The sequence below is a fragment of the Neopelma chrysocephalum genome, unplaced genomic scaffold, assembly GCF_003984885.1.
Source record: "Neopelma chrysocephalum unplaced genomic scaffold, ASM398488v2 Primary Assembly neopelma1_200, whole genome shotgun sequence".
Taxonomy (NCBI): Eukaryota; Metazoa; Chordata; class Aves; order Passeriformes; family Pipridae; genus Neopelma; species Neopelma chrysocephalum.
Window position 1 is genome coordinate 2293069 of NW_020897862.1, and position 26677 is coordinate 2319745.

Sequence of the window (26677 nt, forward strand, 5' to 3'; positions counted from 1 at the left end):
TTCCCTCCTTCCTTTTGCTCTTTTTTGGCAGGGAAACTCTTAAACAAACAAATGAAGAAACACTGAGGATTTAAGTAAACAGCTGAAGATTTATCTGACAGGCAGACTGAGCTGTTCCCTGCCCCCTTCCCTTCCCACAGGGTTGGGTGCTGCCCTGTGCTCTCTGCAAAGCCAGGGACCAGCAGCCTGTGCCCCGAGCCCCCGCTGCCACCGGCAGCCCCACGGACCCTCCTGAGATCCCAGGGCACGGCCAAGCCCTGCCTCAGTGCCACAGCCCTGCATCCCACACGCTGAGGAGGACACAACAAAGCCTTCTGGTCTGTGGCCAGAGCCAGAGAGCCCTTGGAGGGAAGCAAGTGCCTTCATTCAGGCACCATCCCAGGAGGAGCCAGTGGTGCCTGCAAGAGAAAAGGGAACCAGCCCTGGCCTGTGGCACCACATCCACTGCTCTGTGCCCAGGACACTGGCACAGCACCTCTGACAGAGCTGCAGCCCCTCCACATCCACCCCCGCTGCTGGGGCATCCACCACCCCACTGTTTCACACAGACCAGCAGGCTCTGCCTGGGGGTGTCAGGGCTGGGGGAAAAAGGAGGTAAGAAAGAGGTGCAGCAGTGGGATGTTCCAGTGCCAGGCTGCACCAGGCTCGTTCTGGGGAACAGGCAGGAGGGAGCCCCAAGCTCCATCTCACACCCAAAACTGTGGAAGTGCTGTTATCACTGCACAGGCACAGAAGTAGACAGGTAAGCAGGGAAGCAGTTACACAGCAGTGGGATCTGCTGCAGACTCTGAGGGCAGGAAGCAAGCAATAATTCACCTGCACTGGAAAGCTGCAGCATTTAGCACCCAGCCCTTTGTGCACACCCAGCTCAGTTGAAACTGCTTAAGGAAAGCAAATCTGTTCAAAGAGATGGAAGAATGTCCACCCCAGAATTTGCTCTGGTTCAATTAAATCAGTTAAAGAAATTAATTCTGAAGAGGTGTTACTCTAGGTGCACACAGACAAAACCTCAGCAGTAGCCACAGAAGCAGAGGGATAAAGTTGGAAACAGCCTGTGAAGTGTTAGAAAGGGAAGAGATGAGGAGACAGGCATGAGGGAAGGCTGGAAAACCAGCACCAGGGATGCTGCACAGAACAGCCATGCCAAGCAAAGGGACTGACAGACAGACAGGCTGGCAAAGGGACAGGCACAGAAAGGAAAACAGGCAACAAAGAAGCCGGTTGTACTCCGAGATCCCCCGAGTCAGCCCTACCCAGCCAGTCACCTTCTCATGCAGGACACACAGTCCTCAAGAAAAGCAAGTATTTTACCTAAAACAGAAAAAATACAGTGTCAACCTCCCTCCCCCACTCCCCTTCAGGCTGTTCTTGCAGCCAACATCATAAAACATCTCTCATTATTTGTGCAAATATAGAAAAAAAATAAAATCCTGAAGGATGAAATCCTTCAGCAGATGCAGGGAAGGAGGCTTTGGTAGGAACACAGGATGTTTTTGAAGATGCTCCATACTGTAAGTAACCCCTGAGCAGTCCTTGCAAAGCATTTGGGGAGATTTTTAGCCTGAAAGACACTTTACAAAAATAAATTGTAATTGAGTTTTAATAATCTTCCCCTTTTCAGAAAGGGCCTGACAGATGCTGCCTAGTGCTCACTTCTGCCCCATTTCAAATATTTTTACCTTATTTGGATGAAATATATTATTTTTCTAATGAAAGGAGGTTTGTTTTTTTTTTTTTTCCAACGAGCTGGTTTTCCCTTCGTCCAGCTGGTGCCTTTATTAGGTTAGTGCTTGCTCCCTTTTGGGGATGGGATTGTTTTTTTCCCTGAGCTGGGACAGACCATGCCAGCCCCTCAATCTACAAGTGCAGCTCAGAGCTTGGACTGCACAGCAAGTGGAGGAGTCAGGACCTGACCTCCATCTTCCCCATACCCCAAAATTCACCTTAGGCACATTTCCATTATTTTATTTCCTTTTTAAGAACGTAAATAGTGGTAAAAGCCAGCCCTTCATCAGCATAATAGGCAGACACAGCTCCAAAGGTGCCTACCAAGGCTGACTCCTGAAGAAGCAGCATAGTCTGGGGATAAGACAATAAAAGGGAAAATGAAAAAAGCTGGAAGGTCTCTCCTGTGCCCTTAGGTAAATAATTTCCTGTTTCACCTCCCAGCATCCCTTTATTTATGTTTCCAATCCCTGGAGGCCAAGCCCTTCTCTTGCTTTGCACTTGCACAGCACCCAGTGGTATGAGAGGTCCAGTCCAGGCTGGAAGACTCTCCAAGCTCAGCACCAGTTTCTGGTGTGCAGGGTCACCACCACAAACAATTTGTGCTTAATGTAAAGCACCACCACACAGAAAGGACCTTCCAAAGCTTCCTGTGGCAAACATGTTCTCCACAGCCTGCTGGGTGTGGAGGCTCTGATCAAGCACAGAGACCTTGACTTGAACACAACAGGTCTGCAACAAAAAGCTACTCTGGACCTGCTGTTTTCCCCCAGCATGACACTGCCCCAGCACAGGAAAAGCAAAGGCAGCCTCCATTCCTACAGTGGGCACTGCAAATACAAGCACCACAGACTGGGATTTTCCACAGCCCTTCCACCAGCACACACCAGGATGGACCTGTTGGCAACCCAACAAACCCCAGAGCAGTGAAAATGCAGCCAGTTCCTCCACCCTACTGAAGACAAAATCAAGAGAGAACATAGTTATAAAAAGCACTTACTTGCCAGAAGAACCCGAGCTGCAGCAAGCAAAGAGCAGATCTGAAGTGTCTCCAGGCTGCTGCAGGTGCTGGGCAGCTCCTCACTCACCTGGGCAGCTCCTCACTCACCTGGGCAGCCCAGCCCTCAGGGTCAGTGGCCAGAACAGGGGCTGGGGCCCGTCAGGGTCAGTGGCCACAGGAGGTGGTGGCCAGGAGGGGCTGGGGCTCTCGTTCCAGGGCACAGGGTCCGTGGGGGTGGGGTGTGTGAGCTGCAGGGCCAGCACAACACCTGGTTCCCAAAGCTGGCTTCCTCAGCAACTCGTCTGTGTCACAGCTCTGTATTTATCATACTCTGTGTTTTTTACCAGCACGTGTGAAATCCAAGGCACACTTGCAAGTAAAATACTTTGCAAAGTCATCCTCTTCCTTCTGATCCCAAACACTGTTCAGTTACACCCCCAACACACAAAAGACAATTAAAAAACATTCTTCCTGCTCTTGACAAAGACACACACAGGACTAATTTGTCACATCTGGGGATAAGGAAGGTTGGACAAAGATGATCAGGAGATGTCTCTCTTAACCCTTTCCCCCTTGATCACATTTTTTGAGTTGCCCATATTTCTCTTGCAGATATTGAAAAGGGAGCTTTTCTATTCTTGAATTACTGGGAAGGACCAGCCTGATATTGTTTCCTCCAGGAGAGAGCACAGGCTCACAGGGATTCACTGAAACATGCCCAGACTTCCCTCATCTGCTTTCTGTATTCTATCAAGAAGCTACAGAAACCATGTTACAAACCCACTGAACTCACTCTCTGGGGGGTTACTCTTCTTCATGTGTAAAATATAGTAAAAATAAGAGTTCACAGTAAAACAAAGTACTTGAATGAGGCAGGTGGTGGGGAACTGCTGCTGCTGTCTTGTTCTGCAGAAAAAAGGTTCCCTACCTGGTCATCTTTCAGCTAACAGGATGAATTCTCAGTGCCAACTGGCCACTGGGGTAAACATTTCACAGGGCAGCTAAGGAGGTTTTTTTCTAGCAAAAAAAAAAGAAGAAAAAAAATCACAAGTTAGCAGGTAGGTTACAAGGACCAAAATCCTCTCTCTACAACTGTTGCTATGCTGGAAAGACAAGGAACAGGAGACAGAGGAATAAAACTCGTGATTCAAGACAGTACCTGCTGGGTAGGTCTGGCTTCTTCCAAATTCTCTGCTGGTGGGTTAGATCTCTTCAAAAACATACACAAACACCCCATCAGCAGCCAGAGGCACAGAGTTAATTTTTTTGAGCAATAATGGCCTTGATGGAGTTTTCTGGGATTTATCAGGTTGGAGAAAGGAAAAACAGTGATCTACAGAATTGGTAAAGGCAGTAAGAAGGGAAAAACTAAGGGATAGAAAAGAGCAGTTCAAGAAAACTGCCTTTTACTCTGCACCAGAAATCTTGAGGTAAATGAATTGAACATTGGCAACATGGAGGAAAAGGGGGGAAAAATGAACCCGCAGGGATGCCTGCACTGTAAACCTCGTAAGTCACTCTGCAAGGCACATACCTCAGCAACATATTTTCCACATTTCACCAACTGCTGTTGTCCAGGCACTTTCTATTTTCAAAACCTTCTATGTATATAAAATGTACACAAGCAGGACAATACTTTTTCATCACATCCCTGCGTTCGGCCGTGTTTTCTTTTCACGAGGATTCTTGGCTTGCAGAAATGCAAAGTGCCATCTCTTAAGAAAAGCCTGGCCTTTTAAACACTTTCAAATTTGCCCTGTTTTAGCTAAACGTGACGTTCTTTGTGAACGTTAAACAGTGGAGAGAGAGACTGAGAGGGAGAGGGAGAGAGAGAGACACACACACACTCACTCCTGGGGAAGATATTCGTCCATTTAAGGCATGAGAAATCATCACATTCAGCAGCAGGTCTAAATACAGTAATATGAAGGTCCCTTTCACTCCCCCTGAGCAGGAAAATGTCACTGTGTACCAGACACCCAAATACTCGGGAATCAAGTAAATCCCTCATTTTTCAGAAGGGAGCCAAATCCTTCTGTTGAACAACGATGGGACTGTAGTAGCTACAAATTACTTGCTGCACTCCCTTTCCTTCAGTGGCTGCTGGACTGGGATGGCAGGGTTAGACCAGTCATGGGATCCAGCACAGCATTCCCTCCTGGCAGATAAGGCCAAGGGGCCGTGGGATATCTCACAGGCTCCCTTCAGCACCTCCTGCTGCCGGGGTGGAAGGAGCAGGACGCAGCATTCCACACCCTGCAGAGCTTCCTGCTGGGAGCCAAGGCAGGGGAACAGCTGCATTTCACTGCCCAGGTGATTGATCCGCCCATCCCAACCTCTGCACCATCAGACACAGCCCAGCACTGGAGCTGTAGGAGCTGTTTATGGTGTACCTGACACTGCTCCCTGCACTGCCTCCTGCTGAGGTCACTTAGGACTGGAGTAGTCACGAAATCAACCACAAACATCCTTCAGAAAACATTTTCAAGGGACTGAATTTCTGTAACCATCCCGTTTCCCTCCCCTTCCCCCCCCCAATGCATATTTCTCCCCAAAAATAAGAGCCACAGTAATCCAGTGATAGCCTGGTGTTAAATAGTGGTAAGTCATATTTATTACAATTATATACAATCATATTTTATATTTGAAATCTATACATGATCACACAGACGAGCACACTTGCTTGGTGAGGACAGTGAGACTCAGTTGTTACAAGAATTGCTCTGCTAAGAGGTTCTGATGCAGTGAATAATATCATTGGACACCACCATTTTACCAGCTGAGAACACAATGCTGCAAATGAGAGGTTTCAAAATTCACTGGTTTGATTTGTGTATGGCCCCAGTGGGGCAAAAAAAGGCTGGACTGGGCAAGAAGGGCCAGTGGTTAAACCTCAGAGCTGGAGCTGTTCTCTCTGCTGAAGAGACTGCTCTGCTGAAGCAGGTGCCTGTCACTGGAGAGATACAGGTCTGAGCTAACCATTTAAGGTTGTTTTTCTTCTCATTTAGGGAGAAAAACAGGCTAAAAACTATTGCAAACATTCAGAATTAACCAACTATTTCAGCATCCGATATATCACCCCATTCATTTATTCATTCGTTCATTCAGGGCAGCTATAAATAAAATGTAAGATGTCAAAAACTGATGTGAGCTCCTTGTCTTTGGAGGAGGAAGGGTAATAATTGGGGTGAGTGGAGTCAACTTCTTTTAAAGCCTTCTTTTACTGGGGAGCAATCAGCAACAAAGCCACCTGTTCCCATGGATTTTACTGTGGCTCTGTCACCTGGACTTGGTCCTTAGTAAGAGGCCACTCTGATGAGTGTAAGCACATGGGTGGAAATAGTGTTCTTTGGACCCCACAGAAATTTAGTGTTTTTAGATGCTAGGTAGTTTCAGGAATCTGAGGCTTGGCATAAGGTTTGGAAGAGCCAAGACTGAGGTCTGGTGAGGAACTCAGGGTTAAAATGCTCTTTTTTTTTTTGGCAACAGAATATCAAGTAGTTTGAGAAATAAAACAGAGGGTTTATTTTGGGAAACAGAACTGGTTTGGGCCTTATGTGGGGATTAAAGGCTTGTGAAATCAAGGAGCTCAGGACAGATTTCTGAAGTTGGATAGAAGGGCTCTAGGATGCAGCAAGAGGCTGACTGTTTGAGGAGAGATGGTGTTTTTGCAGGAGGGCTGATTCTGTAGCTGTGGTGCATGGTAAGGCGATCGGTCTTCCAGCCTAGCAGTGACCCCAGCTCACGGGAGAAGGTCTGGGAGGGGAGAAGAAGCCACTGCAACACTGCAAAGCCCTGTGGTGACACAGGGCCCACCTTGTTCACCAGGCAATCGTGACCCTGCTCGAGGTCAGTCATGGGAGAATCACTGGAGGGGATGGTAGCACTTCTCTCCACAAAACGGGAGAGGCACTGGGACAGTGCAGCAGGCCAGGGAGGATGGACAGCAGCAGCAGCAGCAGCCAGGGTGTCTTAGTCAATCTCATTCTCATTGCTGGCTCCCTCAGGTCTTCGTAGCTTTTCCACTTGCTCGTTAATCTGACCATCCCCTCCTCGCCGGTCCTCAGTCTGGACACCCAGACACTCCTCCTCATCCACGTGGCTGACATCATCATCCTCATCATCCTCTTCCTCCTCTTCGTTCCTTTTGGTTTCCCTTTTCTCCTCCTCCCCCTGCACCTCCATCCTCACCTGGCTGGTGACATCGATGACAGCCTTGGTGGCCTCCTCGGTGCTCAGCAGGTGGCAGCTGACCTTGGAGCCCTCGGGGCTGTGGTTCTCCTTCACCGGGGACGAGGTGGTCGACTCATTGCTGACTGGGGAGATGTCACTGCTGCTGTTGTGGTTGGCAACGACAGGGTTGGAGGGTGAGCTTGGCTTCACTGGGATCTGCCACGATGGGATCTTAGGAGCCGAAGGGGAGGGAGGGAACTGCCTCCTTGGGGAGGGGAAGAGGGGAAAAGAAGGAGAGAAAGGGGCTTTTATTAAAAATACCGAGGGGTTATCATTAGAGAGAATGGCATTTGCACTGGGGAAGTCACGTAAAGCAGGACTGAAACTGCAAGTCTCTTTGCCATAAATGAACAAAACCAAGGCCACTTCGCTTCTCCAGCCAGATTCTCAAAGTGCTTTACAAGCACCCAGCGATCGAGCCTGTATGCAAGGAAAATATCCCAGCTGGGCAATCTGAAGCACTAAAATGATCTGATTTGGCCATTTTCACAGAGTAAGCCAGCACTCAGGAATGCTGCCTGAGAAAAGACATGGGTGTCCCTTCATAAAACAATCACTAGTTAATTGGAAAAGAAAACTCCCACTGGAGCAAGAAGTCAGACACGCCAGGTCCTTGTGCCCGAGCCAAGGAATTTCACCACCTGGCTCTCACCTCCACAGCGATACACCACTATTGCATTCTGGCTCGTGGCAATCCAGAGCCTTTCTCCCAGTCCCAGCAGGCACTTTACATGTTTGGGCCAGGCCCTGGCTGCCACAAACTGGTTCAGCTCCTCTGACTTGAATGGAGTCACACCAGCTGGGAAAGCTGGCTGCTCTGTCTCCGAGTCCTTTCCAGGTGGCTTTATGGATACGACAGTAGCACAATAATGCCTGCGAGGAGAATCCAAGCACCAGACAGGACAACTCTAAGTGCAAGGGAAGCACTGCTGCCCTCAGAGTCAGCCACCATGAAGAGCAAGGCAAAAAAGCATGTCTGATCTGGTACTCCCCACACACCCTCGCCTGTGTGTGTGGAAAGTGGGAGTCATCAGGTAACGCTCTGCCCCCAGCAGTGAGGCTGGTATGACCCAGCTCAACAGACAGCAACTTAATGGGTGTCCTCAGTCCCTCAGAGCTTCCTACCAAGACTCCTGGGAGGAATGAGAGGTGTAGCAAGAATCTAAAAGGATATTAAAGACAATATACTTCTCAGACTTCTGAAAAGCCCACTTGCTGAGATCCAGAACGTGTTTAGTTCAATCCTAGACTGACCTTTGAAGTTCATCTCTTAGGAAACAGATGACTTGAGAAGACTTAGTTACATGTAGAGGAGGGAAGGGAGTCAGATCTGAGTGAAGGGATCAATAGTTGAAAAGCTGGATAAACTCTTAATTAACATATTTGGAAAAAAGAATTTTCTCAAGAACTGAGATCTGATCCCAGTTCTCATGACTGTCCCACAGGTTGGGATTTCTATCACCTCATTTCAGACATCATCTACACTGTAAGACGTCTATACCTGAGCTACCTGAGATAAACAGGCTCTGCTGTGGTGAGACTCTTTTCATCCTGGTTATGCCCTGACCATGAACAGGCAGCTGAGCTGCAGCCAGAGGTGACTCTTTGTACAACAGAATGCAGGTGCAGATGCAGGCAGTGCCTCAGAGGAGGTGAGAAGCATCCTGACTGTGGGGAATGCCCCAGAGCTCCTCTACCACAAACAAAAAGGAAAAATCTTATCAACTCCCTCAAGCACTCTGTGATTTAAGGTAAGTTTGAAAAGCATTTTGAGACCTGCAAATAGAAAGTGATAGTGGAGTGCAAAGTGGTATTATTGAAATAGCAATAACAGGATATAGAGCTAGTTCCTGCTGGAAATGCCTTTCCTCTCCATGACTGAGAGGATTCAGAAAGCAGCCCTTTCCCCACCACGACCTGCTCCCAGTTCTGTCCATACCGGTTCAGGAGAAGCCCTTTTAAAGAGTAGATCTCAGATTTCAATTCATTAATATTCTGCGACTCCAGGATCCAGTTGGTGGAAGTTGTGGCCTAGAACATGAAAAACAAGACATAAAGATCAAAGTCTGAACTGGGCAATGTCACTTGTCACCAATGTCACTTTTTCCTGTGTTATCCTATCTGGGAATCTCGAGTCTGTGGATAATATACAAAAGCTCTAACATTTAAAACCTCTCATATTTGAGCAAAACAACTTCCCCAATACAGAAGGACCTGAACAAATCCCCACAATGATCACAAATACTAATTGTCTCAAAGTGCCAAGACTACTCAAATATTTGCTATGTGTTTGGGGGACTAACTAATCTTGTTTCCAACATCCCATACACAACCACTGCTGAAGCATCTCAAGGGGCCACTTCTTTTTCCAGGAGCACTTATGAGAATTCAGACAAAGCTGGGTCCACATAGGATGTTTTCCACCAACATATCAGACAGAGAACAATACACAAAGAGATAAACTAAATCATTTGGCACTGACTTAATGAATTTCTATAGAAGAACTAGAATTAGGATCCTGAACAGCAGTGGGAGTTGCACTGAAGCAGGTCCTTTACTCCTTCCTGTGACTGCACTTAGCTGAGGCAACAGATTCAAATATTATATATTAACAACTATTTTAAAACCATTTGTTCATTTCTCCTAAATCATGAAAGAAAGAATCGATTATCTGCACTCTGTGGTGTTTAGAGGTGGGCTGATAAATCAGTGCTTGAAAGTTGCAAAAATCTTCCCTTCCTCGATGTGAAGAATTAGAGCTGTGCTGGAGTTATCAGGCTGGACCTCCAGCAGCAGCTGGACTAGGCTCTGTCTCTCGGATATTTCAAGGCAGTCGATGCAGTTTGGTGGGGAAAAATGGTAAGGAACTCCTGGAAGCCTGGTACAGCTGCTGTCAGCACTGCATCAGAATTGCCATGGGATATCAGGCAGAAATTAGAGCAAGTAACTGAGCAGAATATGCTGCAGACAATACTTTTGGCATTCTTTCTTTTAACCCTTTTGGGACCTTAAGAAATGGGAGGGACTTTCTTAAAGACAGATCACGGCCTATGGTTCCCCCATCCTATTGCTCCAGCAGCTCCTGTAGCTGTGGGAGCAGAGCACACTCATGCCTGGCACTTCCCACAGTAATTTCTGCTAAAAGCCATTTGGAATGAACCCATTTGTGAGCATCGCTCCAGAGATACTTCTAACAAACCCCGTGCCAAAGGAAGCCAGGGCTGGAATAACACAAATCTCCTCCTCAGCAGTTCCTACTCCATGTAGCCAGAACTGGTTGTTCCTACTTATTCTTTAAACAGACTTCAGCTGGTGCTGAGTAACCCTGAGCACCTTCACAGCCAGCACTGCTCACAGGGACTTCTGGGCTCCGACCCCAGACTGCTGGGAGAGGCTCAGGCTGCAGGAGCTGTGATATACACAGATGCCTTCCCTTGGGATTCACACTCCCAGCCCTCAGACAGCAAGAATCCAGGAGCCACTGTTCTGGCTTTCCAAGACCTTGAAAGCTACGGCAGCACATTAACAAGGGAGTGATTTCCACTCACTGGCCTGCAAAGGACTCAAATTTCCGAAACACATATGGTGCCAGATGCCTAGGATTTAGAAATAAAATCTGACATCTGGGGCTTTTTAGCCAGTCTCTTTAAAAACAGTTGTAGAAAATTCAAGCCTTGAATTTTTATGTACGTTTTTTAATTACTTAAAGTCCCTCTTTTTAATTTTTTACAGCATGCCAGTAGGAGTTTGAAAAGCAGATATAAAAACTTACATTACAGCTGAGAAAACACAGCTTTTATTCCTTGGTTTGTGGGGTTGCCCAAGTTTTTCTTTGTACACATGAGGTTTAGATATCATAACAATGTGTGCTACCATTTCAGTGCAGGGGGTAGAGAGGGGGGAGGAAAAACTTCTTCAAGACTCTCTAAACCACCAAGACTCTTATGGCCTTTTTCCTTCTTAAAGCTCAACATGTGTTCTTAATCTTAACACTTAAGACCTGAAAACAGTTTTCCAATTTCCGGACTGGCTCCAGGCCACTGTCAGGCCACAGTTCCCAAGGAAAATTGAAGCAGAGTGTTGTGGCCATAAACTGGCTTTCATGGTTGGGTTTACAGCTGTGCCACTGAGGGATTCCTACTGTACAGTGTGCACAGCAGAGTCAGCTGTGGCCCACCAGTGACACACCATCAAAGGGCCTGATGAAATTAAAGTGTAGGGAAGGGGAGAAGACAATTCCTGCTCCAGGTAGAAGGCTGTAAGCTTTGCCTAAAGTATTTCACAGGAAAACCTCTCCCTCCCCAGAGACTGGGCCCTGAACAACCCCAGGTTTGTGAGTCAAAGGAAGGCTTCATCTCCATGTGACTGGTTCAAATCCACCCCACCTCACATGCCAACCACAGTTTCTGTCTGTAGAATGCTTAAGCCAATGGCTGCAAAGTACTCTGGAGATGCAAAGCACTAATTCTCATTGCCAGAAAGAAAATCAATTTTGGTTAAAAGTGGTTACTTTATTTACACATGTAACAACACAAACTGGTCAGAACTGATGGTTTTATTGGCAGGGTCAAGTCAGGAGTCAAGGGGAATGGGTCACTGTGTGTCACTAATGGGGTTGTGATGTGACTTAACTGTCCAAAATCATTGGAACAAGAACTCAGATTGTAAGAATGATGGGCCATTACCTGGCCTGGATCTGAACAAGTGACTTAAATACAGTCCTTCAAGTGTATGCTTGTCTGAACAGGATTAAGTCTCTGTTTTGAAAAGTGAAGTAAGAGACAAGAGGAACAGAAACATGTAAAATTACATATTACACACAAACAAAACCTCTGCACAACTGGTCAGTGGACTAACACCACAATTATTTCATCTCAAATGCACTGCTGAAGATGAGAACAGGTGTGAGGCCTCAGACACAGGTGCTGCATCCAGAGCTACACAGCAAAGCCCCCTCCAAAGTCAGATTGTTTCACTGAGTACCCAACCCACAGCCAGTGCTTTAACCAGACCTCCCATGGACAGATGCAGAGGAACTGGCTGGGGATCTGACAGGGCTGATGGCTGCATTGTGAACCCCACAGGTGCTTCCCATGTGCCCACAAAAGAAGCCATGCATGTTCCAGAGACGGTGGTGGATATACCTTAGAAGCAGCCAGCTCTTGGGTGAGGTCCTGGATTTTCTGTTGTTGCTGGATTAGCAGCTCCTGGACAGCTGCTAAAGTTGTCTGTAACTGAGTCACTGTGAGGAAAAAAGCAGGAGAGTCAAAGTGAGATACATGCACATACACACTCACACACTCCTTCCCTGCTGTCTAGCTACAGAGATGCCTCTATTCCTACTATATTTAATTTATCTATGCCCGCCTGCTCACTTTAATCCATATGATTTATCTGCACTACGGGTAATCTACCTGCACTGCATCTAACCTCCAGTATTTCTAGTTTATCTTTCCATTGTATAGATGTCTATAGCCCACAGTATATCCGTCCAAAACCTCTCCCTTCTAATTATATTGGTTTATGATTTGTACATCTCCCTGAACTTATACAATGTTTGCATCATTTATCTATCTCAGGCCTCTTGAAGGCAAACACTGGGGCGAGCTCCAATCTGGGAAGAGGCTGCTCCCAGGATTGACCTCAGGGTATCATGAGAAATGAAAGATGCTTTTCTTCTCACCCTTCAGTAAAAAGTGTAATTAGCATCCTCCCGCTCTCAACCCACCAGCTCCTTCAACCCCAATATCTTTAACAAACTTACTGCTGAAAATCGTACCTTTTTTCCTCCCAACTGAGTATACTGTGTGCTTTTCCCCTTTTATTTCAGGAGAGCACCCTATATTCCTCTCCTACAGCCCAGCAAACACTGAGCAACTTCTGCTGGATTCCAACTCCAGCTGTAGAACTTTTCTACTTTGGTACTTTATCCAAAGCTTCCAGGTAGTAAACAAGCTGATAAAATAAATAAAATTAAAACCTCTACTGGTGTGACAGGTAACAGCTAATCCAGACCATCATTAGGGCATTGGGTAATGAACAGACACCCTATGGAGTCAATAACAGAGAAGGTGGCTCAGGTCAGGGAGGCACAGTAATTACAGACTCTCCTGACCCTTGCTCGGATTTTCAGATGGAAGGTGGGGGGAAACCACCAAAAAAAAGCCCCTGAAAACATCAGAGAAGCAGAAATTAAAAATGAACTTTACAGCCCTCCGAAAGGCTGTCATTTTATTCCCCTTATTAATATTCTGAGGTTGGGAGCCTTTCCGTAAAAACATAATTAATTGAGGCCGTGCCGACAGTAAACAAGCAATTTCAAATTAAACCGAAATGACGGCGGCTTCATTTGCAAATGTGAACAGATTCTCAGAGCAGATAAATGAAGTCACCACATAAAGTGGAGATGGAGGGAAAGAAAAGGGTGGGGGTCTTGGCAGAATGGAGGATACAGGGAGAAAGGCTTTGAGGGGTGAATTGATGGAGTCATTAATCTTTACCTGTCTGTGTCACACTACCACTCATCTCAGAAATGTTTGACTCGATCCTCTGAAGTTGTTTCCTGTCTTCTTTGCCTCCCATGATGAGAGGAACCAGGTATTTCTGCATGGAGTACAGAAACTTTTTTAGGAAATAGGGATATGCAAAGTGCACTTTCTAATCTACCCAAAACATCCTCAAATCCCACCCCCAAACCTCAGCCTTTATCACAGCGCCAGTGATCCTTTATCCACACATCTGGCTGAGAAAAGAAATTCCCCCTACAGTAGGTGTTAAAACAAGTTGCAGAAGAAGAGTTTTGTGGTTACATTTCTCAGGGTGCTAAAAACCAGTTCCTAACTCTGTACACCAAGGATGGACTGGGTCTAACAGGTGACAACTCTCACTGCCATGGATCCTTCTGCAGCACTGGGCCTGGGAACTGAATATGCACTTAGAGCAAACCTGATGAAAATTACCTTGTTTACGGCGCTTTGAGAGTCACAGCTAAAAACTATTTTTGTTTGCTCTCCATGGTTTTTTTTTGACTCTGCATTTTCATGTTAAGTGTCTACATTTCTCGAATATACCAATGGCAGTGTCAGTGAGAACAGAGATGCTTCACCAGCTTGGAACCAACATGGTGATTTGGACACAGGCAGCATAACATGGTTCTCTCAGATATTACCTTGTAGAGCTGGTGGAATCCAAAGGCAATTCCTGCCATTATGATGGCCAAAGCCCCATAATCTCTCCATCTGGAGCCAGGGGGACCTAAGGGCCAAAATCAAGAAACAATTACAGTCAGAACTGCAGGTGACAACATTTTTGTACACCCATTTTATCAGAGAAAAGAGCCATGAATAGCACACAGTGTGCAGGCCTCACATCTGGCCAGACCTCTGGCATTGACACTGGCCTTGCACAAAGTGTCACAGGGAGACAAATCACAGCAGCAATTAAAAAGGTTCCATCAAGCTGCTCTGCCCTCCTGTTCCCTTGCAGAATGCACTCTGATCCCAGATAATTGTCTGTAGGGTCCATACTAGCTGAGGTTAACTCCCTACCTGAATACCTATTGTTCTCCTCTATCATAATTGCTGAAAATGGGGACAGAGCCAGAGACCCAGAGGAGTGCAGGAAAAAGGAAAGAAGGGAGTGTTTTGAGAAAGAAGAGTAATCTATCAGGGCAATAAATGGGTTTATGAAAACTGTGTCAGCAATTATGGACCATTTCAATAAGGAAGGATCCAGTGTCTTTCAAGCTTAAGTTACAAACAGGGACCAAAGCACACATAAAGAGCAGAGAGAAAATATGCAATTAAATATCTACAGAGAGAGGTAAAGAAGTAGATAAAAGCTTGAAATATTTAACACACAATTCTGCACAGAAGCTGAGAGACTCCACAGAGCAAAGCAAAGGCACGGTGTGCTCTGCTCCTCCCAGCAGCATCAGGAGATACCTGTAGTTTTCCACCAGCTTTATCCTTTCACCTCCCTCGCAGTTCCCTGAACGAATCTCGTCCTGCCCCCGGTTTTCTTTAATAATAAAGAGGATGCAGAATGATCTTGCCTAAAGTTCAGTGGCAGGATGTGGGCAGAACTGATGAGATGGAGGCCGGTGTGGTCTCCAAACAGACAGATCCAAATCTACATGTGACTGCAACGTCTGTAAGCTCATTCTGTTCTCCAGAGTTTCAGTCTGGGCTTTCAGAGGGAGGCTCAGCTGGCTGACATGGGTGGATGCTGCTCTCCTTTCTGCTTTGCTCACCTATTGCCATTTTGCTCGTTGCTGAGCTCTACAGACATTTCACTGCAAGAATTACTCCTAATCCCAGCCCTCAGGGTCCACAGACAGGCACTGACTCCCAAACACTGGCACTCAGAGCTTCTTACTATGTTTTAGGACACAGCTCCTGAAATTATCCACTGACTAGAAATCTGAACAAATTAAAGCATCTCTGTCAGAACTGGTGAATAGTGTCACCAGGAGTATTTTGGGTTGCTGCAGTTGCAGTTTTGGAGCTTAGGCACATGATCAAATTATCATAACTTTTTAACTTAATGAGTTAACACACGTCAGCTAAGCTGCAGTAACTGGCTGTGTACATGTCAGGATTGAAAATGATCTCTGGCTTATCTCGCTGCAAACCCCAGCCATCCACTCCACTTTCCCCTCCACACTCTGCTCCCATTGCCATTTCTGGGATCTGAACTCTCTCGGTTGTCCAGTTCTGTCCCCTGAACTTCTGACTAAAAATGCCCCTCTGTGAGGACATAACCCATTCCTGGCTGAACTGCCCACTGCAAAGGGTTAATCCTCTCTGTGGGTCCAGCTGTGCCCTGTCCAAGCTGTCCTTGAGTGGCTGTCCCAAACCCCCTCCCAGTGGGGTGACCTCTGAGCAGGAAGGAGACACACCTGTAGGAATCTGCCTGCTTTGCCCTTTCACCTCCCTCATCCCTCCCTCCATTCCTCTAATGCTCGAGCTAAGAACATTTTATTGCCCCCTGGTTTTCATTATTAATGAAAAGGGACCAGAATGATCTTTCCTAAAGTTCAGAGAGTCTATAAAGACAAGAAGCTGAAATGCCATTTTACTCATTTTAGAGATGTGTGAAATAATTCTGTCTTGTGGCAAAAAAAAAAAGTGAGGGGGATGCAGAGAAAAAGTGAGTGAGGGATGCAGTAAAGGCTCTGCATTGACCACAGCAACTTTACAGTGCTATCAAGAATGTCACAGCTCTGCCTAAAATTCACACTCACCCTTCCTTTTCCTCTGCAATTCTCTAACCTAAAACATGGGTTGAAGAGAGGCTTAGGAGCTTCTCAGCTGTAACCTCAGTGCTTTGCATATCCTCAATTTCTCCACTGGTAACACAAGTAAAATTCAAGTAAAATGAAAAAGCACTGACAGCCCAGTTACTCTCCAGTTAAGGCACTGGGGAAGTAACAAACCATTCTACATAAGAGACCCTCAAAAGGCAAATGGAAGGGACAGGCATTTTCTCCAGCTGTAAGTCTGTATTTTCTATAAGTATATTTAATTTTCACAGCAGCAACTGTAAATTGCACTTCCAGAGTAAACACCTACTATTTGTAAGATCCTCACTCATCTCAGAATTAACTTTCCTGACACCAATTAATTAGGTCTTATGCATTCAAGTTAAGGTCAGCCTCACCAGCATCCACATTTAAAACTGTAGAAACTGAGGCTGGAAGAGGTGATTTTCCAAGAGCAAACAGTGAATCCATGCAAAGGCGTTGGGGGGGGGGGGGAAAGAGTTTGGATTCTAGTTACATTTTTCACTGTAAGAGAAAACAGTCTGTATTCCACAGCCCCCCACATAATGAAGACACAGCGGTTGGGAAAGAAGATCCAAATGGCAAGAAAAAAGTCACTGTAACTGATTTTTAAGCAGGTGCCAAATCTGCACAAACCCCCATGAATGGAGCCCATAAATACCACGGGGGACAACACACAGGCAATACCTGGACGATCAACTGCAGCCTTGCACACCTTGCTCAGAAACTCCCCTGAGTTTGCTTGTAATTGTATGGGTTAGGAAGGTAAAAAAACCATCAACCCAATTAATCATTGAAATATTTAAAGTCAGGTTTTTGTCCTCACTGCTGGATTAGTGCATTTCAGAATGGCAACAGCAGACAGCCCTGGTTTTTTACCAGGGGTTCATTTCAGAGCATGTTTAAACTAGTCAGATTGAGTGATGCTTCCAGCAACTAATCGCATGTCAAATAAAAGATATTTTATGTAATAAATTACTGCTACAAGTAATTCAAATGTCATTTATCAGTTTTATTATCAGTCAGGCAAAGTCTTGTTTCTCTATATTAATCAAATTCAAGCTTTTTTTAAGCTTTTTTTTTTAAAAGCAGTTTTGACACCTCTTGGCAAAAGTACAAACTGGAGGGAAGGAATTACTCCTCCAGAACAGGAGGAGAAGTAGTAGAGATGGTATTGACCTAAAATACAAGAAACTTAATTCTTGTCTCTTCCCCCAAAAGTTTTCACAGTTTCTCTTGAACCAAACCCAGAAGGAGATCAGCACACAAGAACTATGTGACTCTGAAGGCTTCCAAGTCTGCTTCTTTCTTGTTAACTCTTCAAGAATAAGGAAGTATTTATACAGGTAACAGCTGCTTGCAACAAAACATCAGAACATTCAGAGATGGATACACTGGCAGTTCAATTGTACAGAAAGAAGTATTTAAGTGGTATGAACTTAAGAAACAGAACAGACTGGGGTGACAACAGCAGGAGATGAAGGAATTTAAATCCAAAGGTGTGCACAGGATTTGTTGCTGTGACTCACAGGAGTGGGCATCTCACACTGGCACTGCTGGCAAATCACCAGCTCAGCTCTTTGCTTCACTCCTGCTGAAAAAACTCTTGAGATGGTTCTGAACTATCCTGAACTGCTGCACTCATAGCCCACAGTTTTAATGTAATTTTTAAACATGAAGCAGCAAATACCTTGTGGGGAGGAGGAGGCAGAGAGAAATTTTCTTAGAAGATTTCTTAGAGCCTCTGCTTTTCAGCACATAACCCTCCTCAAATGTTTTTTCTTTTTGCTCTGAGGGAGGTAATTCCTTCTCTCTAGTTTTGTGGTTTGGTGTAGAGGTGTCAAAACTACTCAAAAAACGCTTAAAAAGAACCAGAAATATCAAACAAAGTGGTTCACAGTCTTCAAGACCTAAACTCGAGCAGATCAGCTGCTGCTTCACAAGAAACTCAGATGCCTTTTTTGGGGAAGGCAAATACAGCTTGCAACTTTTTTCAAGATAAGCTCTCCAATGCGAGTTGTTCCCACCACCAAACCAGAGCACAGGCTCAGCAGCCTCCCTATCTCACTAGTCCTGCAGATATTCTTTCAAACTTCAAACCTTGCAGCATTCCAAGGCAGTGTCACGAATGCTGTGTGACAAGATAAGCATAACAGATAGACAGAAAAAGTAGTGTCTGTCTTCCTCTGTACATGACAAGCCCTGAGAAACCTGTGAAAGATAAATTGACTTAGTAAACTATCACAGAAAACACTGTTCTGGAGCAGATTTGGACCAATTCAGAAATCTTCACTACAGGATCAGCATCCAACTGATGAAATAACCTACAGCAAAGAAGACACCTTTGAAAGAGCACTGAGCCACTGCACGGTCTCATCCATCAACTCTAGACAAATCCACATATTCCTTTTGCAGTTCTGATACCATGGAAAGCACAAAGATGGAACCATCATTAACACCAGCCCAGGACTAGAACAGGGCACAGATGAGAACTAATCAAACCAAGTATTTTGGCCAAACAAATACCATGTATGTTCAGCTCTTCATTCTTTTTACACATCCATTTAGAGGTTAAGCTTAAATAGAAGGTCTACAAAGAATGGCTAGAGCGGGGAGGAACAATACCTAATGAACTCATTGTCACCTTTCCCCAATTTTGGGGGCTGCTAAAAAGGACTGGCTCACAGGAAAAAGCTTTGGGTTCAAATTATTTAAAAGGGGCCAACCAGATCATAAAGTTAGAGCACCAATTTAGTTTACAATTATATCCCCTAAAAAGGCTTTACTTCGGTGGTATTTTTAGTCACCTTTGGTTTCTGAGCATTATGAATGATACTTTCAAAATTCTCTTTGGAGCTGTTGCTGGGAACATTCTGATGTTTAAATATTAGTTAAGATTCTTACCTGGTAAGAAGAAATTTGGAACTGGTGCTTTGAGGAAGGCCAAAATAGTGAAATAAAACAACCCTAGAGTGATTAAGCTGCCAGGGTTAACAGTGGTGGCAGTGTTTCCTGGGTTGAACTGTGTGCTCCTTCCCTACCCTACTCAGATCAGGAAATCAGGGAAGATGAACTCCTCCAGGATTGGGTTATGGTAAGAGTTTGCTGAATGAGCAATGGAGAGCACCAGGAGGATCTGGCACCGTTTCTTCAGCAAGAGAGCAGGTTTTTGCTTCCCTGGCATTTTCTGTGGACTATGACAGAGAGGTATTAGGGCAGAATTCAGCCCTGGAGTTCACCTGCACACCCAACACAGCAGTCACAAATATTTCAGTTCTGAGCCCAACTCTATCACAAATGTTTTTCTTCTCACACTGTACCAAACCAGAGCAGTTAAAAACTCAGAAAGCAAGTCTAGTACTGTCTCCACCAATAGCAAAACTGTGTCTTAAACTAACAACCACAGCCCTAAGTGGACTGTTTTATCAGTCAGTATCTGACATAAAGCTGTTCAGGAGCAGCAACAAAATCCTATTTTTAATACTTGGCAGGTAAGTGAAGTGATTTTCAAACTGCCAGACACACATGTGAGCTGAACAGCTTCTCTTGATGGATTTTTAATGGTGTGCACTTTGGTTTTTATTGTTTGGAGCTTAGATACTTTTTTGCGAGGTTTGTTTTAAAATGCAAATATATATGTAAATTTTGAGTCTACACAGATTATGTTGGGACTTTAAAAATTCTTTGAGAGTGTATTTTGTACACAAAAATCATACAATCACATCCACACAGTCTGCACAGAATTTCTGCCGTCACACCTCAGATTACTTAAGATCAGGGAGAGAAGTTTTCTAAGTTTAAGAAGGGAAGACTGAGCCCCAGTGTTGACTAAATGCTTTTTTCACATCCTTACAGCATGTCAGAATCTGATTTGTATTGACTATACATCTTCAGGTCAAGAGGTGTCACAGGTTAGCCTGGATGATGTTTGTTTGTGGACAGTGATCATTTGTATCTCATTTTCCTGGTGTAACATGATCTTGTCACAGGCACCAACAACCAGGAGGTGCATTCAAAGTGGTGCCCAATTCTGACAGAAAGTGTGGCATCAGCTGAATTGAAATCTAGGATGTGGCCCAGAAATCTGTGAGATTGCTGCAGAAATCGCTGCAGAAAGCGACAGGAGCGGTTGTTTTTTGTGAGAAATAAAGAATCGGTTTTATTACAAGCAAGTGAATTTAACAAATCACTAACATAAGAGTTTTTCTTTACTAACCTATAGGGCGTATCGCAGAGTTGTAAGACGCCGGATTCAGCCTGGAACCGGTGTCAGGGAAACATGCGAACGGGAATAGGGAACTGTAAATGAATATTGGCAAGGAAACCCCTTATACCACATGGCTGGTCCTGGAAGCTGCCATGCTGCTGGACACTCCAGCTCCCAGCACGACACAGCCAACCAGGGAGAGGGGAACGCCTCTTCTAGGACGTAAACGGGGTTGAACCTTAAGAATGTTTAAAAAGCGGGACTTTTGAATTGAAGGGTGTGTTCCTGGGAATCCTGCGTGCCTCGGACACCCAACACGTGTTGTAATTTTTCCTTTTCGTTTTATTCCTTTTGTTCTGCAAACTTTTGCCGTCTTTCTAAATTCAATAAATGAGATTTTTCTCACAATTTTCAAAGAGTTACTTACTGTACACCACAGGGGCAGGGGGCTGAGCTGGCACGGGGTGTGTGGCAGGACCTGGGGACTGTGGCTCCTCCGTGCCCGTGCCCGACTGCTGGAAAGCCAGGTCGATCTCTTCATCCGTCAGGCCTGGGGGAGCAGAGCAAACGACATCAGTTTAGCACCTTTACCCACTTGATGCACGCATAATTAAATCCTCAAGCCAGGCAGAACCCTTTCAAGCTGCAAAGAATTTTGGCACTGACTTGAGCAGTAATGCCTCCCCAATTTTGGATTCACTGGAATGTCTCCCTCTCTCTTCCTCTGTTGCAATTTAACCTTAAGCGACAGAATATTAGCCTCAACGCTGCTTCCAAATGTGGCTCATTCAATTTCCTTAATTTATCCTTGAGTTTATTGCTGCTTTTGAAGTAGCTTTCTATTGCAATTCTCCATTCTTCCCCCGAAAAAAAGATACCATCAACTGCAAATGTGGCTCATTTTAATCTGTAATGGTGTAAAAAAAAAAAAGAGGGGAAAAAACTAACAATAATGCATGAAAACAGACAGGGAAACAAAAAACTAATTATTGGGTTAGACGACTAATTAGTCTAGATCGTTTCCGAAGACGGGAATAATTTGCTTTATTTTATGACAAATGCAGAAATAAAAAGAAAAAAATCAGGACTGACTGTGATTAGTATGAATGGGACACAGAATGTAAGGAGGAAATAAAACTATAACAAAACAGATCAAAACAAGGCCAAGCCCAAACTTTCAGCTGAGCATCGCCCCGGCCTATTGCTGCATGATTAGATTGCCCCAGGGCAGCCTGGTTTGTGTTTCACACAGAGCTGGAGTAACACTGCACACATGGTACACGGTGGTGCAGTGACTCCTGCCACCAGGAAACGCCAGGATGACCATCTGTAACTGGCCACAACATATGGAAAGGATTTGGCCAACAAGGGGGAAAAGAAAAGCAGCTACGGGAGTCACAATGACCAGCATCTGTGAAGAAGGAAGCACAGCTGGATTATTTTTTCCAACAGGAGAAAACATCCTCTAGGAAAAGAATTTAGTACTCAGATGGCAGCCACGAAGTGGGACCTGGACAGCTGGGTGTTATTTGTTGTGTCACTCTCCTGCACAGAAGCACATAAAAAACCAGTGTCCCTGCTATGAGGAACATGTGAAGGGATCCAGGACCTTTCACTGTACATGCAGTGTGTGTGCAAAAACATTCCCAAAGGTTGGAAGTGAGAATGTGGATTTAAGGGAAGAGATTTAGAAGAAAAGAGGCAGATCACCTGATTCTCACAGAGTGAGGAAAATGGTGTGTGAATAGGACAGCAGTGGGAGGAAAGGGGGGGATACCTCCTCTCCATCACCCCCACTGGAGGTCCACAAAGCACTGCTAGTACATGAAATTCCTGAACTTAATCCTTTAGAACACTTACCTTTTTACCAGTACAGAGAGGTACAGTATATAAAATGCCCAGGCTAGTGGCATATTAGCTAAGTTTCAAGAAAATGTTCAGGCTCTTCAGCTTCATTGCACACTTGGGGGTCTACACAGAATAATCTGTAGCACAAACAATATTGCCAGAAATAAATGCACAACTCTGTCTCAGAACTGTTATTTAATATCATAAGCACTAACACAGCGCTTGTGGTATCCAGAAGGTTTTATAACTATTAGCAGATCTTCTCCCTACTCCTATGAGCACATGAGATCTGTGAGTTCCTCCGAGACACTATTCAGCCACTCTACAGAGCAGATGCTGATGCACAGAGAAGTTTGATGATTATTCTGAACATTGTCAGTGTTGGAAACTGTATCAGAAATCTGAAGCTCCTGATCTTTGGTCCTGAAATCTGAGAGAATCACCCTGTGAGCTGTACTTGATGAATGCCTCAAATAGTAAGGAACCAAAACCACACATAACAATGTGGAACAAGACTTGCAGTGAGAGTAATAAAAGGCACATGAACACAACTCACCCTCCTGCTCTAGTCACAAAAGCAATATTTACGGTGTCTAATCCACGTTAAAAAGCAAAGTCCTAATCAGAATGAAACTGCTTAAACCAGCTCCTAATTATCCAATGTAGGAGAGCACATAAACAGATGCCAACGCTGCAGATCACCAGCAACTCTGGGATTTCATAAAGATGAAGACAACATTAGCTGCTGGCTGCAAATGTGGCTCCCACTATAATAGGGCATTTTGTTCTATTTCCAGGCAAAGAGAGCAAATCTGATAATATTTAACACTGAGAAACATCAGAAATAATGGAGGATCCTTACTTCATTCTGCAAAAAGAGCAGAAAACAATGCCTATTGTTTCCTAACCATACTGCCCCTTCTATTCTCATGCTGTTTGAGAAAAAAACTAAAATCTTTTGCAGATAAAATGCACATCTAGGATTATTCTGATCTGGCCAACTAGGGACATCCAAGTATCACTGTTTCCATTTAAACCCTCTGAAGAAAAAGCCAATGTGAATGATAGAACGATGGGAAACCTTTCACACTGTAATTCCTGGTTTGAATGCTGTGCAAAGAACAACAAATTAGAATTGTTATTACTTCCCTGGACTATTGTGCTGCCTGGTGAAGTGGTCTTGGTCATGGTGCTGGTGGCATTATACAAAAGAACATCCCAAACTACAGCCCTTAATTAGCAGAGGAGGAGGCTGGGAGTGCCACCCCCTTGGAACACCTCTGTTCATCTGGACAAGATGCTTTTAAGGCCTCGTCATCTTGGTCTCCAAAGACGTCCCAGAGCTGATTCCTTAAGCACACACATGGAGCACAAATGGACAAGATATTCCAAGAGTGTCCTCAGGCAATTATAACCAACTCATCACAACTCCCTCTGGACTGATTTTTTTTCAGATTCACCACCTACACACATGTATGCACACAGTATGAGTTTTCCATGCCCAAATTATTCAACCTTGATACATTAATTACACAGAAAAGTGGGAATTTCTAAACCAGAGGAAAGTGTCATCTGTTCCAATCTCTCACCTTGCTTTACTTTATCACAGACCTTCTATCACTGCACTACAGGAAGAAGTATCCATGGTCCCTTCATTGTTCTAATCTAGCAGGAAGCTGGCAACCCAAAATCAATACCACTTCCCTTGGATGCAAAAGCAGTGCCACAGAAACTGAAGCTTTGTGTCTAATATAACTCTCAAATAGGTATGTCAAGAAAATCACCTCAGTTTAACAGAGGAATCGCTCTAAATCCACTTTCCAACACTTTGGAAAACAAACATTTTTGTTGTTCTGCAGTTGCAGCAAGATCAAGCCCCTGCAGAATGCAAAAGGTTAAAAGGAACAATAAAGGAAACTGCCAATTGTAAGTGAATTATATTTGGCTTTGAAAGCTGAGCCACGGCTATATTATAAAAGGCATCTCTTTGCGTTGTTTACCATCACCCTGACTAATGCAGACCTTTTTTTTTGTTTTAAATAATCTCATGCAAATTAGACACACACTTCCTTCCAGTTGATTGCTATCTGCAAGGAATAATCTAACCGCAGAGGGTACCGAGCAAGGACTGAGCTGAGGAGAAGGATGCACGGAAACTGCCTTCAGAGCCCCACGGAATGCAAACCTGCTCCCTGCCCCCAACCATCCATCTCATTCCTCCACAGCACCACAGCCACTGCAAAGAATTAGTCATAATTTTCACAAAGCCTTAAAATTTCCTTTTCAGGCTTCAGGGTGTTGATTTGAATAATCCAGCGCCCATGACTGTTCTGCACTCAAAGGTTCTTGCTGTCCCTCTTTTGTGATTGTCACTGCTGCCATTCAGTTTGCAGGGATCACTCAGCCTCTGTAAATTGTAGTCAAACACAGGATCAGAGCAAGTCAGAGAATAAAACGGGCTGTCACAAATGTCTCTTGGTGCCTGCACCTCGGGTGTTGTATAAAGAGCTCCTTTGCCCAAGAACTTTTAAGACTCGACTCTCTGTTTATGTCCTTTTATAATATCTGTCACTATTTAGTATAAGGACCTCATGTACATCAAAATGCTGTTCCTCTTATGCCCACTCTGAAGTTGAGGAGTACTCATAGTGCTGTTATCCACATTTCACAGATGAGGAAGAAGTGAGACATACAGATATGAGAAGTGCTTCAAGGTCAGAACTGAACCTCTGACAGTCAGAAAATAAAACTCAGGAGATGTGAGTCCCAATCCACTGTTTAAACTGTTTTCTGGCCAAAACACAGTAGCAATAATTGCAATGCAAAACCCTTGCATGAGCTTAACTAGAGAAACCACTAAGTTTATTCTTCTCCTCTGACACAGGCTCTGACATTTCAGTGACAACCCTTTTCCCATCCCAGGCACTGAGGATATGTTTTTCTTCATTAAATTCCTCCTTCCGCTGCTCAATCCAGTAATTCACGCAAGCCTTTCACAACCTGAAGGCAACACCAGTTTTAGGGAGAAAATTTCTGTTTGGGTGAAATTAAGAATTGTGCCACAATAGGGAAGGGTGGTGGAAAGAATGAAGTTCCTTTGTGGGTTTCCAAAGCCAGCTTTATTACCACTGTGAGAGACCACCCCGGAGCAACCCTCACACCCACCCTCCACAGGGACAAAAGGCAGGGGAGGGTGTGGGGCAGGGGGTGGCAGCCGTTGTTGTTTTCTCCACAGACTTTCTGTTAAGAAGAAAACAAAACAGAACAGGACAAGTTGTTTAGCTACAACAAACTACGTGACCACCTGAAGTCAGTGCCTGGTATCGTGTGACTAAAACAAAGATCTGCTGGTCAGCACCCCGAACTGACATTACACTCCTGTTCCTGGAAGCCACTGAGTCAACCCTGCTCAGAAAGAACATGGCCACATTTTAAAAGAATCATCATAAAATCCTTCTGGGATCTGATCCAGACTAATGATTCCACCTGTTCAGTCAGTTACATGCAGTGCTGGGGGACTCTGTTATCAAATGTTTGTCCTGTATCCTACCCTGTGCTTAGCTGAATGCATTTCAAAAAGGTCAAAAAGGCAAAGTCTCCTGATCCATTTTCTTTCACAAATGGGTCACTCGTGAGGCTGAGCCCAACCCAACATCTGAACAAAACCTAAGGTTTCAGAAACATCACTCTGATTTTTTTACCCTTGATTTACATTGAGACACCATATCTGACTGTAAACATCCTGCTGCTGCACTTCCAGCTCAAACTTTGGTAAAGGAACCCACACATCAAAGGGATGGGGACTGGTCTCAACTGTCAGGCTGAAAAATGCAGAAATAAAAGTAATTTGAAAAGTTGCTGAAAAAGGGCTTTGGATTCTTACAGCTTTATTCATCTATGAGACTTAATTAAGCAAGTGCAATCTTTAAGAAACATGATATACTTTAACCCATCAGGGTGACTAAGCAGCAATCAGAACTGACAAAGGTGCTCTAACCTCAGCTGCACAGCACAAAAACCGGGAAGGAAAATCCGACTGACAGAACAATGCCAAGAATTACAGTGAGTCAACCAGGAGGGAAAAGGTTAAAATAAAAAGTATTTTGGCATAACAAGTATAAATAAATAAATAAATCCAGCAGCAGTTTCTCTTCCTGGCCAAGCTTTTTGGAGTCTATAATAAAATGAAGTGTAATGGAGGAGAGGAGGGCAATGTCAGAGGGTGAGGGTTTGGGAGAGAGGTTGTTAAGTATCTCCCTCTCCTCAGCTGTGTTTACTCCATTTACAGGACCCCGGGTGATTGATAGACAGACAAAAGAAAAGCAAGCAGATAGTAACCCCCCTCTGGGAGCATCAGCAAAGGGGATAACTCCTGACATCA

At 44.7% G+C, this 26677-nt stretch overlaps 1 protein-coding gene across 1 annotated transcript in view; it reads right to left on the minus strand.

Moving 5' to 3' along the window:
• Positions 1-5311: 5311 nt before the first annotated feature.
• The window catches only part of PEX14 (peroxisomal biogenesis factor 14), a 72061-nt gene continuing 50695 nt past the window's right edge, over positions 5312-26677 (minus strand). Inside the window, exons 4-9 of the mRNA XM_027703054.1 lie at positions 20876-20998; positions 14127-14212; positions 13459-13561; positions 12103-12200; positions 8898-8989; positions 5312-7163 (exon numbers count right to left, since the gene is read on the minus strand). Of these exons, the coding sequence (XP_027558855.1) occupies positions 6698-7163; positions 8898-8989; positions 12103-12200; positions 13459-13561; positions 14127-14212; positions 20876-20998 (968 nt within the window). The 3' untranslated portion in view covers positions 5312-6697. The remainder of the gene's footprint in view (positions 7164-8897; positions 8990-12102; positions 12201-13458; positions 13562-14126; positions 14213-20875; positions 20999-26677) is intronic.